Source organism: Xiphophorus maculatus, chromosome 3 (genome assembly GCF_002775205.1).
Source record: "Xiphophorus maculatus strain JP 163 A chromosome 3, X_maculatus-5.0-male, whole genome shotgun sequence".
Classification (NCBI taxonomy): Eukaryota; Metazoa; Chordata; class Actinopteri; order Cyprinodontiformes; family Poeciliidae; genus Xiphophorus; species Xiphophorus maculatus.
Genome location: NC_036445.1, coordinates 2,192,287 through 2,204,829, shown reverse-complemented (window position 1 = coordinate 2,204,829; position 12,543 = coordinate 2,192,287). Strand labels below are relative to the sequence as shown.

The window sequence follows — 12,543 nt, the reverse complement described above, 5'->3', positions numbered from 1 at the left end:
TTCTCTAGGATTGCTTCTGTGCTATTTAAATAGCAAAGCTGAGAATATTTTAGTTGAAAACAAAACGTTTAGTGAGCTAAAATCAAAAAATGTCGATACACAACTTTACAAGTGCAAAAACAATGTGTTCATGTATTTACAAAAGGTTATTTTGACATTCCTAAAGACAATAGCTGATACCTAGCACAGATTAAATATACCAGAACTGTAACAAACAGACATTTATAACTCTGAGGTTACAAACAATGAACTCTGAGATGGTGGTTTATCCAAGCAAAGCAAAAACAAATCTCTGAAGAACAAATAAGGATGAATTCACTGACTATCCAGAGGAAGCATAGAATCAGCCACAGGATTGATTAAGTTGGCTAAATAGGTTGATGCACCGACCAGACACAGATTGAAGTCACAGTTTTTCCTTGGACAGCTCTGTCTGATGATCAGCAGGTCAAATGTCACAAGAGGAAATGGGCATTTTGGTGCAGAAAGCTCCTAACATGACCAGTGGTTATGCAAAGTTTCCACAAGTCGAGCATTTATAATCTACAATAACAACTGGTCTGGTGATTTGTATCTTCAGGGCGCCATCACTTTTTGGGTTATTTAAAAAAAAAATATATATATATATACATGAATTCAATATCTAATAAAATTAAATAAAAAAAACGTAAAAGAATATTTAAAAAAAAAACAAAAGTGAGGATCTGTGAAGTTAACTAATACTTTCATTACCTGGAGAAAAAAGATGTTATATCACTGTGAGCTTGTTAGAAGTAAAAATAAACTTTTGGGGAAGTAGAAGCTAACAGCTAACCCTAACAGCTAGTCAGATATAAGCTGCCCATTTTAGCTAGCGATGACAGCTAAGCTCAAACTGAACATGTTCATATCAATGGCAAAAAATTGTTTTAGCCGCTATAAACAGTTTACAATTTCACAACAAACTATGTAAAGTTCGGGCTGTTTTGTGAAGTTGAACATAATCGCTGTTTCTGTGTGGAAAAAAGCTGGTTGTATCAGTCCACCAACTGATGTAAAAATGTTCAGATTGAGTTGTTTTAATCTGCTAAAAACCCATGTCTGACAAGCCGTTAGCTTCCACCAAAGATTCATTTATAATAATAAATATTACCCATAATAATTCCACAGAAGCACTGCTAGCCCTTTAATGCTGTGCAGGTTTTAGGTACCAACATGTCACAACAGTGTAGAAGTTTTCCAGTTAATCCTATTTTGGAAGTTGAAATGCAAAATCTCTGCTTAGGGCAAAATATCTGTTGCTGTTCAGAAAAACAGATAATGCATCTTTTTTATGCTAAATTTTTTTAACATTTGGGAGAAGAAAAAATATTTTACATTGTAAATTGGCAGATTAAGACACAAAAAGAAATCAGTTCTGGTCGGGAAAACATAATCAGTACAACTAAGCCTGAATTTAAGAAACTATCACTGTTTCATGGTTTTATTACTTCAACAACACTCATTTCTGCAGTTTTATTTTTCCTGCAATGAATCTCATATCCACCAGGGGGAGCTTGCCTTTCAGGACAAACATTCAAGTCCTCTCTTTCCCCCTTACACAAACAGAAGCAGGCCCCCCCTCCTCCGTCCTGCTGTTAGATACATCCCAGCTCCCGGTCGCGTTCACTCATTGGGGATGTCAATGACGAGCTCGGCCTCGTCTCCCTCCCCTCTGTCCTCGTCTCCCCTGTCGCTGTCCCCGTCGCTCTCACCTTCCTCGTCAGCCGCATCTCCGCTGAGCATTTGTTTGGGAACCCAGCTGAAGGGGCCGCTGGCAGTTTGAGGGGCACCAGAGGCTGACGTGTAGTTAGCCGTCATCGGACCAACAACCTGAGGAGGAGGAGGGTACAAATGATTTCAAAACCGTGACACATAAAGGGACGAAAACCTCTTAAATAAAAGATGTGTGACAATGGATGGCTATGTCACAGATGTATAAATAAAAACAAGACAAAACATGTGTTATGTGTCTTAATTAAAAAAATTGTTGCATGAAAAGAAACCATTATGCATTACACTGAGTAAAATAAGATAAAATCTGAAATAAACCAATAAATACCAAATATTTGCAATATGTTTTATGATTACTGCTCTCTGTAAATATCTCCAATCCCCCTCCTCTCACCTTCCCTGTGGCCTCTCGCTTGTTTTTTGGCGTCTTTGTTTTTCTCTCTTTCTTCATTCGCTCAGCTGGCGGTGCCAAATACTCTGGTGGGAAGGGCATCTGCCCCACACACATGCACACCCCGATTTTTCCAAATGACCACATGCACACATTAATGAGGAGTTTACAACACGCACATACACAGATCAAACACAAAAGAACAAACACAGGAGAATGAATGGTACAGAGATGGTGAAGGCATTAAAAACATAAAAACTGACAACAATAAAAAAAGGCATGAATAAAAGAATGCTCAATGAAAACAGGGATTATGCCTGCAGATGAGAAGATGGTAATGGCTGCAGAGGAAGAGATGGAGAACTCACAGCGTTGAGGTACGATCCGGCGCTGGACGACTGCAGGGGGTTTACTCCAGAACGGGACAGCAGAGAGAGATGAGGCGATGATGAAGAGGAGGAAAGGCAGGCTCCAGGGCTGCTTTTTCTCCTGAAAAAAAAAGAAAAAGAAGCTGTCAAAAAGAATGGATATAATATATATGTAAAATGGAACATGCCTGGACATCTGATAAGCTGCAACGTGCTCCTAAGTTTGATTTCCTGACATCAGAAAGAAGATAATGAATTCTTTTTTTCAAAATACATTCTTAACATAAATAATATGACAATAAATTACTTCCTATTTTACTCAAAGTGCACTGTTCCAAGATTTCTAGAAAGCTGCAATATCTTGAATAACGACAAATACAAGTACACTTGTACAATAACAAATACAATAACACTTGTTAAAACATTTGATTTAATGGTTTTTACAATTAAAAAGCTTCCATGGACTTTAATCATAAAAGCTTTTTTAGATAATACACATATCTAGTTGGATCATTTTCCAGCTCATAAAAATTTGCAGCTTACTTCTTTGCAATTTCTCGTTCTCTTTCCCTCTCTCTTAGTCCTTCCCCTTCACTGTTTTCTGAAGAAACAGTTGCATCTGAATCTGAGAAAGAAGTAAGAAAACATGATTCAATAAGAAAGTAAAATAGATAATATAGATTTATTGATGTTACACCTACCAGAGGAGTCTTCATCAACCCTCTCATATTGGAGCAATCTGTCTAGAAGGAAGCTGGAAACCAGGGGGAGCTTCAGTTTATCACGATTTTATTTTTCAAACACGTGGATATGTTCAAGCAAAATCAATCTCACCTTTTGTCTCGGGAAACCTTCAGAAGTTTTCTTTGTGCTCTTCTCAACTCCTCCTGAAAACATTCCTGTTCCTGTAAACCAGCAAAACAGCAGTAAAAACGAAGTAAAGAACGAATCCTGGGAAGAAAACACTTGTGATTAAAAAAAGGAAAAATCACTCACATAAACAAGAAATTTTAATTTTCTTTTGAGATTTTTGTATTTCCGCTTGTAGTCGACCTCTACGTCTGTCTGACCGTTCATTTCTGAAAAATTAAGATGCAAAACGATTAAAAATCAACCATCTGCGAGCTGTTTTGGCGAAGTAGGTTGTATTTGGCACAGTGTTGAGAGCTCAGTTAGCTTAGTTAGCTGTAGCAACGCTGTTTTAATGCAACATATGTCAACATGCAGGACACAAACACCGCTGAAAACATACACTATCTTGAAAAAGTAAAAATACCTCTGAAAATATCAAAACTTTTAGAAAATATCATTTGCTACCTCTAGCTTGGGTTGGTCTCTGCGACATCCTCTTGTTTACATGCGTCTTGCTCCACAGCATTTCCGGTAGGTAGATCCATCACTGTTAAGTGCTGCCCCCTGCAGGTTAGAAGGTGGTAGGTCACCATCTGCCTCAGAAAACAAAGCACTTCTCACCATGATGTAGATTCATTGAATAAATTACGTTAATGTTGTTGGTATTGATGTTTATGGTTTAGACCAAACTTCAAAATCCCAAATTTAGCTTAGCATTAATGCAGACTATAACACTGAAGCAATCAAATATAATGTCTGACACACAAAAAAATTATTTTATGAGGTAGACAGTTGTGGGGAAGAAGGCTAAGGGGTCACCAACACCCTCAAAGTAAGTCACAACATTTAAATGGCGAAGAAGCTGACTGTACGTAGAGCTACATCCAGGCACATTAATGGAAAGTTCTGTGGAAGGAAAAAGCACAGTAGAAAAAAGTCCAAAAGCTGCTGCCTTTAGAACATTCTGAAAGAAATTATATTAATTGTCTGTATGAATTCACGGGGTCCTGAAGTCAGAACATCAACAGCCACCAAACATACCCAGCATGAACCTGAGCGACAAGTTTCATTCCTTGTTTCATGCCACTCCTGAACCAGAATCTGAGCAGAGGGGGTGAAAACTGGACAGTTACCCCATCGTCAAATTTCCAGATAAAGTTTTGTCATTTTCATGTGGAAATTAAAGTCAAAGAAGGCAGATTAATGAGTCACATATTTTAATGTGATTGTGGGAGTCATGCCATTTACTACTGTCAGTCTGCTGTGTTTGATCAAGTCCAAGGTCAGTGCAAGCATCTAGTAGGAGATTAAAGAGTTTTTCATATTTTTCTCTATTTACAAGCTTTTTTAGGAGATGTGATTTTATGATGCAGTAATTCATGGGCTAACTGAGCCCAGGCCAAGTACTGAATGCCAATCCTGCACAGTAATGAACTGAAATGACTTCAGACTTGGATAGCGCTTTTCAGGACCCTCAAAAACACATTACAATGAAATCAGTCATTTCCATTCACACACACATTCACTGATGACGGCAAGCTACTGGATTGTAGCCATAGCTGCCCTGAGGGAGCTGCAGCTGCCTGACATGATCTAACATGCCTGTATTATATACATGTTTTTATTGGTCATATGTAATATTCTTATATTTCAAAAAAAATTATTTTGGAGCTTTTTTATGCCATAATTATCTAAATTAACAGAAATTAACACAAAAAATGTTTTCCTCTACATGCAATTAATGTATATAAAACATGAGCTTTCATTTTTAAAATGAATTATAGCATTTTCAATGGATTTTCCAATTATCAATAAATAAATGTATTTTCAATGTAAATTCTTTAATTTTAGTATGCTAATATAAGATGGTTTTGCTGTTTGTTGTACTTTCTGATTGCAATTTAAAAAGGCAGCAATGTACAATATCCACAATATACTTTCTGATTTTTAAGTAACAACTTAAAAATTTTAATCTTTTCCTTTTTCAAAGAAAAAGGAAAAGATTAAATCATAAATCTCACAATAAAATACTTTGAATTTGGTTCGTATTTTAAAAAGTGCATTAAATAGTCCAATTTAGTAAGTAAATAATGCACATGCAACGACTGAATATATTATGAGGTGGAAAAATCCTTCATTGAATCATAATTTGGAGCCAGCTCGGCTCTCCCTCAGTGAAACCTCCGATGTCACCTTGCAGTAAGATTTTGTGCCTTACTGATCTCCCCCTGCAGGTGTCCTCTCCACCTGCAGCAGGTTGTACTGCACCAAGTTTGCAGCCTAACCTCTACAGTCACTTGCCCGGGCACAGAGTCATAAATTATAGATGAAGAACATTTGCAGAGACGCTGCTTCAGTGCACATACCCATAGCCTGTAGTCAGACCCTCTGTGTTTGTGTGGGATTCGTTGGGGGAGGGGAATGGAGAGATAAAGAGACTGGACAGGACTACAGCGCCCTGTTGGAATACAGATAGCCTTAACCTGGACATTTAGTTTGAGTTCTTCCCTCTCAAAAAGTCCTTTCATGAACCTTCCCCAGCAGGGCGGTAATAGTTCATTCAGCTCCAACCCAGGATCTCGCCACCCTTTCCAGAGACATCACAGAGCCACCTTTCAAAAATAAACATGGATCCTCTCCCTTCCAGGCACAACAACTGATATGAAACACAATCTCTGACTGGCTGGCTGCCTCTCTTGTTGTTTTCCAAAGACACAGGCAGACAGAAATAGATTCATCTGTTTCTGCTTCCATAAATCGCTGCTGCCAACCTCTCCCTATCAGCCAACAATCCCTCCTGGCAGCTCCAGTCCTCCGCCCCTCCTCTACCTCCCCTGCTTGTTTCTAATGGATCCATATATTCTCAAGTCTGGCTGTTGCTCCTGATTACCAGAGCCTGTCAATGCGTTTCATCTTGTGAATTTTCTGCTTGGATGTATGTCCTTGTCTTGCCTGCTGTTTCCATCGTGTCAGCATGTGTGTTCCTGTCTAATCCCCCCCGTGTCTCCCTGTCTCCTTAATGTGTACTAATGTCCTTCACGTTGCCTCACCCTCAGAACTCCTTCCACCACTTTTTTTTTTTATTTCAGCTTCTCTGAGGTCCTTTAGCTTCAGCTTTGCTCCTTATTCAGGAAACTGGAATGTACCAGAACCACACCAAAGACACAAACAACAACTGCAGCAAAAGCCTTCTCTGTGAGAACAAGGTAAGCTTCATGGTTTGTTGCTCTCACTGGCTTCATAACATGTCCGTGTTTGTTGAAAGGTGAACCTTTAAGCAAACAAATTCTGGGAAACTTTTCTGCCTTTTCTCCAATAACCTGCCTCTTCTGTGTGTGTCTGTGTGAGTGTTACAGGCCAAGCTTGTTCAGGCTATTAAAAGAATCAAACATGAGGTAGACGAATGCAGAGAAGCAGAGAGAGACACGTACACAGACTCGGTGGAAGTAGAGGTATTTTTGCTGCATTATTCATTCTTCACTCCAACACAAATATGCTCCTGGCAGACACAAAACATTCAGCTCAACACAGGTTATAAGACAGAATAATTAGGACCGAAGCAGTATGAAAACATTGAGGTAAAAACATGCCTTACAAAAATAATCCTTACAAAAATAGACCCCTGATAAAAAGGCCAATATCTCTGGAGGAGCTACAGACATCCCCAACACAGGTAGGATAATCAGTCCCACCTGAGTGGAAAAAATATTATAAGAAGTCATGTTTGCATTTTTGCCACAAAATGAGATTGCAAACATGTGGAAGAGGGTGGTGCAAAAAACCTGAAAGTTACTACAAAAGACTGGTTTTAGAAAATTCAACTAAGTTACCACAGATAAGCCACACCCACAGTATGACAGAGCTCGATCTATTTTGAAAGTAGACATACAGACCAAGTGTCTTGGTCTGTAGTTAACAAACCGTATTTGTTCTTCTGTCTTCATTTATTTTGACATTTTCATATTATAGATCCCATGTGTCAAACTCGAGGCCCTTGGGCCAAATCCAGCCCGCCATAGCTTTTTATGTGGCCCTCTAAACATTTTGTGTGCTAAAATATTATGTTTTCAATCAAATCAATGCAGTTTTTGTCTATTTACTGCCAAATTATATCAGTCAGTCCTTCTAGTTTCTTGAGAATTATCGTGGAAATTCTTGCAAAATCAACAAATCCTATCACTTTTTTGCGCTAATAATTGGGAGTTTATTGCAGATTTCTCTCAAAAATTGACAAAACTTTCTTACTTGTAGTAAACAGCTGTCTCTGCCTTAATCAATGTCAGATTATATTCCATAATCTATACACTGAGTAATAAAAAGTCACATTTGCTGTCATAACTAAGCGCAATTTTCGCAAATATTTCCAAATTGGTCTGATACTTTGATTTTAACTTTGATTTTTATTGCTAAAAATCACAGAAAGTATCATGAACATGCCTGAACATCATCTTGCTATAGTTGCATTCTTCTTCAAAGAATCAACTACGATGGACTGATGACAAAACTAACATGTCAGAGTTTAACTTGTAGAAAATGTCCAGACCAGTAATTATTTTTCTTCCATTTCAAAGTGATACATTCTTTGATGTATCACAGAAGATCTCCCCAAAACACATTGAAGTTGTTGGTTGTAACATTACAACATGTTAAAAATTCAACGGGTTCAAACATTTTTGCAAGACATGAAGACATAGTCTCACAATATGTGTTAAAAAAATGGGCTCTCTGAAAAATATGCTCTGTTAAAAGACAAATAAATCAATTCAGGCAACTACCATAGAGAGTTTAAACGTTTTGTTTTTCACTGGTTATTTCAAAGGAATTTATCCATGTTTTTTTGCCACTTTGTGTCTCTGCCTTGATTCCCTCGACTTCATGATTTTACTGGAATGCATTCAGATTATGACATGAAAATGCCTCTGCTTGTGTGAGAAAATATGATCAAGATAACCATCCATCTACACCTCACTGCGAAATAAATCACTCACAACTCCTTTAATTAAAAATCAAATTCAACATATCTAAATCATTTCAGTTAATTTACATATAAAATACTTAACAAACCCCTTTCTTTTTTCAGAACAGGTTTGATGAACTAGAACGAGGAATCAGAGCCGAGTTTCAGAACCTCCATCGCTTCCTGGAGGAGGAGGAGTACCAGGACCTGGAAAGACTGAAGAGAGAGAGACAGAAACTGCTGAAGCAGCTGAAGGAGAGAGAGAAGAAGATAGACGCACAAAGAAGGGACCTGGAGGGAGCAATAACGGAGCTGAACAGCAAGTTGGCCGAGGAGGATAGTCCTAAACTGTTGAAAGTGAGGAAAACATGGAGGACAGAAGATTTCTGGTTTGGTTTATTATTGATGTCATGCTGCAGCTACAGCAATAAGCTCTGATGTTCCAGCATACAGGAAGAAAACGTATAAACATATCATACTTGTGATTTGTTGTGACTATGCCTTCAGACTCAGAGCTGCAGGAAGAAACTGTGCTACATGTTTGCATCAGAGTGAATCTGCAGAGCTGCCTTTATTTCGTTCTGCTGCATCTTCTTGGCTCCTGATCAGTTATTGACGCTGATCAGCTAAATAGTTGACTTGTCTAGTTTACAAGTGCAAATCAATTTCTCATTTAAAACGTAAAGGACAGGAGACAGTCAGTGCATTTGTCAACAAATAAAATGTTGAAACATTGCTTATGAGTTGAGTTGACCATGATCATGTTCTAAACTTTGTCTCACTGCAGGAAATCCAAGATCTTGTAAAAAGGTAGGTTTATTTCATCATTCTTTCATAAATGTATACTTTTTGTCTTTCTGTGTGTTGATAATCTGTTTATAGTCTAGTATTCTCTTTGCTGTGAGCTCCATGTTAACTTTTCTCCTCTAATTTTGCTGGTTTAGGTCTCAGGTCCACTTCATTCGTCCTGCAGAGTTGGACACAGAGGTCCACTCAGGTTGGTTTGTGGGTCCCATCCAATACAGGATATGGAAACACATGAAAAGCTGCCTCTACCCAAGTAGGTGTCTACGCTGCTTTGCAAAAATATTCATGAGCATTTTCACATATTCTCACATTACAGCTACATACCTCAAACTATTATATCAGAATTTTATTTGCAGTACTATTGTGATAACGATGAAAATTATGACAAAAAACTATTTATCACATCTCTTTTATTTATTGCTGTACCCCAAACTGGTTATTAAGGTGGTGTGCTGGTCCGGCACATAAAATTCAAAGTCCATGTCGCCCACCTTACTGTAAATGTGACATCTTGATTTATAGATTGTAAAACGAATGACTGCACAGATCCTGAGTTATGGATCTGTGCAGCCTCCAGAGTTCCTCTTTGATTTGTCTTTCCTTATTTAGCCTGTCGGTTTAGATGGGTGACCATGTGTTGGTAGGTTTCCGGTTGCATCATACTGTTTCTGCTCTCAGATGATGGATTTTACAGAACTCTCTGAGACATTCAAAGCTTTGGGCTTTGACCCCACTTTAAGATTCTCCACACTTTCCTCCCTGACTTGTCTGCTCTGTTCATTGGTCTTCATGATGCTGTTCGTTCACTGATGTTCGCTAGAAAACCTCTGAAACCTTCACAGAACAGCTGATTTACTATCAAATTAAATTACACACAGAAAATGAACATTACTACGCAACTTCTAAAGACATTTGATTGCAGTGGACTTTATTTAGGGGCATCAAATTGAAGGATAATGCAAAATTAATACCTCATTTTTCAGAAATCTAAAAAAATAATTTTCCTTTTTCATTAACTTCAATACTTGAGCTCTACATAGCCTGCACCATTGCCAAACATGGAGTTTAAAAGATTTTTCACCCCTTGTACTGGTTTATTTATTCTATTTTTTGTGTTTTGGATTTGTTTATTTTTGCTTACTGTTTAGATTCGGTTCAAGTTTCCTTTTCATTCTCTTTGCTTCTTCACCTTCTTCAGCCTGCCATTCCCAGCAGCATTTACTCACCTTTGATTAGCTCTTTGTCATTTCCACCTTACCTCTGTATATTTAAGCTCCACAGTTCTCATTGTTCTCCACTAAATTCTGATATCTCCATTTTGTCCGTATCTTTATTAAATTATAAATTCTACAACTTTCCCATCATAGAGTTGGGTAATATTTCACTACATTTACTCAGTTACATTTATTTGGGTAACATTTTGGAAAAACTACTTTAAGGAGTATTTTTACACTGTACTTCTTAGTTTTACTTGAGTAAATGTATTATGAAGTATCATTACTCTTAGTTGATTAAAATTTCTGTGAGTAACTTCAGTGAATGGAGAACAAGCCTGTTTTAACTAAATAAATTCTCCAGACACACACCTGCAGTTTTTATTAAAGTTTCATTCATATTGAAAGAAATTGATTTGGAAACATGATTTTTTTTTGTTTGTTTGATTATTTTGCATTAATTATTTTCATTTTGGTCTTTAAATATCAACATTTAAGCATAACTTTATACTTTGGTCCATCTGATTATGTCATTTTTTAATATTAAATGATTTTTTTTTGCTGTTACTCAATCCTTGAATTGCTTTTTTGCCAAATACGTTTTTACTCTTATGTGAGAAATTTCTTGAATGGCTTTTACTTTTACTTGAGTAAAAATAAGTTGAAGTAGCTCCTACTCTAACTTGAGTAAATTTTTTGTGTACTATATTTTGATCTAGTTACTAACTGATCAAACACGACACCTCATTTCGTTCATCTATCACATAAAATTCATTTAAATACGATGGTGTGGCGAAACATGAAAACACTCTACGGATGTAAGAACTTGTATTGAACATCTTTGACAGCAATATAGGCTCATTAAGTCTCTCTGAACTTTAACTGTTTCTGCCTTCAGATATTACATCGGTGAGGTTTGACCCGGACACTGCCCACCCTAATCTATGCCTGTCTGAGTCCTGCACTTCCGTTTGGTTCGATGAAGAGAAAGACACTTCAGAGGTCCAGGCCAACCCACGTCGGTTCCACTATTACTACTGTCTCCTGGGCCACCAGGGCTTCAGGATCGGCCGACACTACTGGGAGGTGGAAGTGGGCTACAAGACGGCATGGAGGGTGGGCGTGGCGCGGGAGGATGTTCCCAGAGGAGAGATGACGGCGACCGGAACCTCAATCGGCCTCTGGACTTTGGCCTTCAAGGGCGGATCTGTCCTGGCCTGCACGGATCCGAAACCCACCAAGATCAACGTGTCTGTCCAGCTGGTCCGCATCGGCGTCTTCTTGGACTGTGAGGGCGAGGAGGTGACTTTCTACAATGCTGTTACCATGGCGCCCATTTACACTTTCTCCATGGGAACCGTCATGGTTCCCCTGTTTCCCTTCTTCAACCCGTGTGACACAGACGAAGGAAAGAACACGGCGCCGATCACAATCTTTAACCCCTTGCTTTAGGACCTCAGCAGCTGGATTGATGGACAAACTGAATCCTAGAAGAATCATTAAAATGTAATTTATTTCTCAGTTTGCTTGATGCCAAATAGTTTCTGGTTTATTGTCTCCTTTTCATTGCTGGCAGCCTAAATTTATTTAAAGGGGCAGTATTATGTGTTCTCCAGGCATGTAGTGTCATTTTATAAATGTACCTTCAGTTGCTATTAAAATACTGTATAGATCAAATATGACCTAAAAGAAATTTGACTTTGTAATCTAACACCTTTAAATTGGGCCTCTGTCTCTTTAAGAAACTCTTTTTCTTTCTGTCACTGTCCTAAGTGACTCATGTGATGAGCTCATTAGTGTTCTACCAGGTGTTTGCTAATTGCTGCTGGCTAGTCTGGAGGAGCTTCATCTCAAAGGTGGAGCTAGGTCCACCCAGGCGCTTTGCTCAGCTGAATATTTAGCACAGGAGATTAAAGGATTTCTCAAACATGCATGAGAGAATAAAAGCAACACTCCAGGTGTGTTTTGATGAGGGAATAATATTATAGCATGATATGAAGGTCAAATAAGTCAATTTTACATAACACTGCCCCTTTAATTTAAAACAGAAACAAGAAGAAATGTAAATTATTACTAATAACTATTGTAAACAGAAACATTTAATTTCCAGACTGATTGTTTTCTATAATGCAGAATGAGCAGCCAAGTTACACAATGTCTGCATTTATTAAAATGGTTTTAAGACTGGTCTTTTATTAACAT

The 12,543-nt window shown here is 38.0% G+C and overlaps 2 protein-coding genes across 4 annotated transcripts; one reads left to right on the top strand and one right to left on the bottom strand.

Annotated features, from left to right (window-relative positions):
* Nucleotides 1-47: 47 nt before the first annotated feature.
* On the bottom strand, nt 48-3,894 carry ino80e (INO80 complex subunit E). Of its 2 annotated transcripts, XM_014468693.2 has the most exons (8): nt 3,829-3,894; nt 3,508-3,590; nt 3,346-3,416; nt 3,213-3,265; nt 3,055-3,136; nt 2,512-2,632; nt 2,147-2,245; nt 48-1,851 (listed from the first exon to the last, which is right to left on the bottom strand). In XM_014468693.2, exons 1-8 carry the CDS (start codon nt 3,887-3,889, stop codon nt 1,645-1,647), a joined length of 777 nt encoding a protein of 258 aa, XP_014324179.1. In that variant the 5' UTR covers nt 3,890-3,894; the 3' UTR covers nt 48-1,644. The 2 variants fall into 2 exon arrangements, with proteins under 2 accessions (XP_014324179.1, XP_023186954.1); XM_023331186.1 differs by lacking the exon at nt 2,147-2,245.
* A 2,274-nt stretch (nt 3,895-6,168) lies between these two features.
* On the top strand, nt 6,169-12,530 carry LOC111608041 (zinc-binding protein A33-like). Of its 2 annotated transcripts, none has more exons than XM_023330331.1 (7): nt 6,169-6,298; nt 6,495-6,569; nt 6,720-6,815; nt 8,444-8,677; nt 9,108-9,130; nt 9,265-9,380; nt 11,240-12,530. In XM_023330331.1, the coding sequence occupies exons 2-7, from the start codon at nt 6,504-6,506 to the stop codon at nt 11,791-11,793; spliced, it is 1,089 nt and encodes a 362-aa protein (XP_023186099.1). In that variant the 5' UTR covers nt 6,169-6,298; nt 6,495-6,503; the 3' UTR covers nt 11,794-12,530. The 2 variants fall into 2 exon arrangements, with proteins under 2 accessions (XP_023186099.1, XP_023186098.1); XM_023330330.1 differs by having other exon boundaries at nt 6,453-6,569.
* The last annotated feature ends 13 nt before the right edge of the window (nt 12,531-12,543 follow it).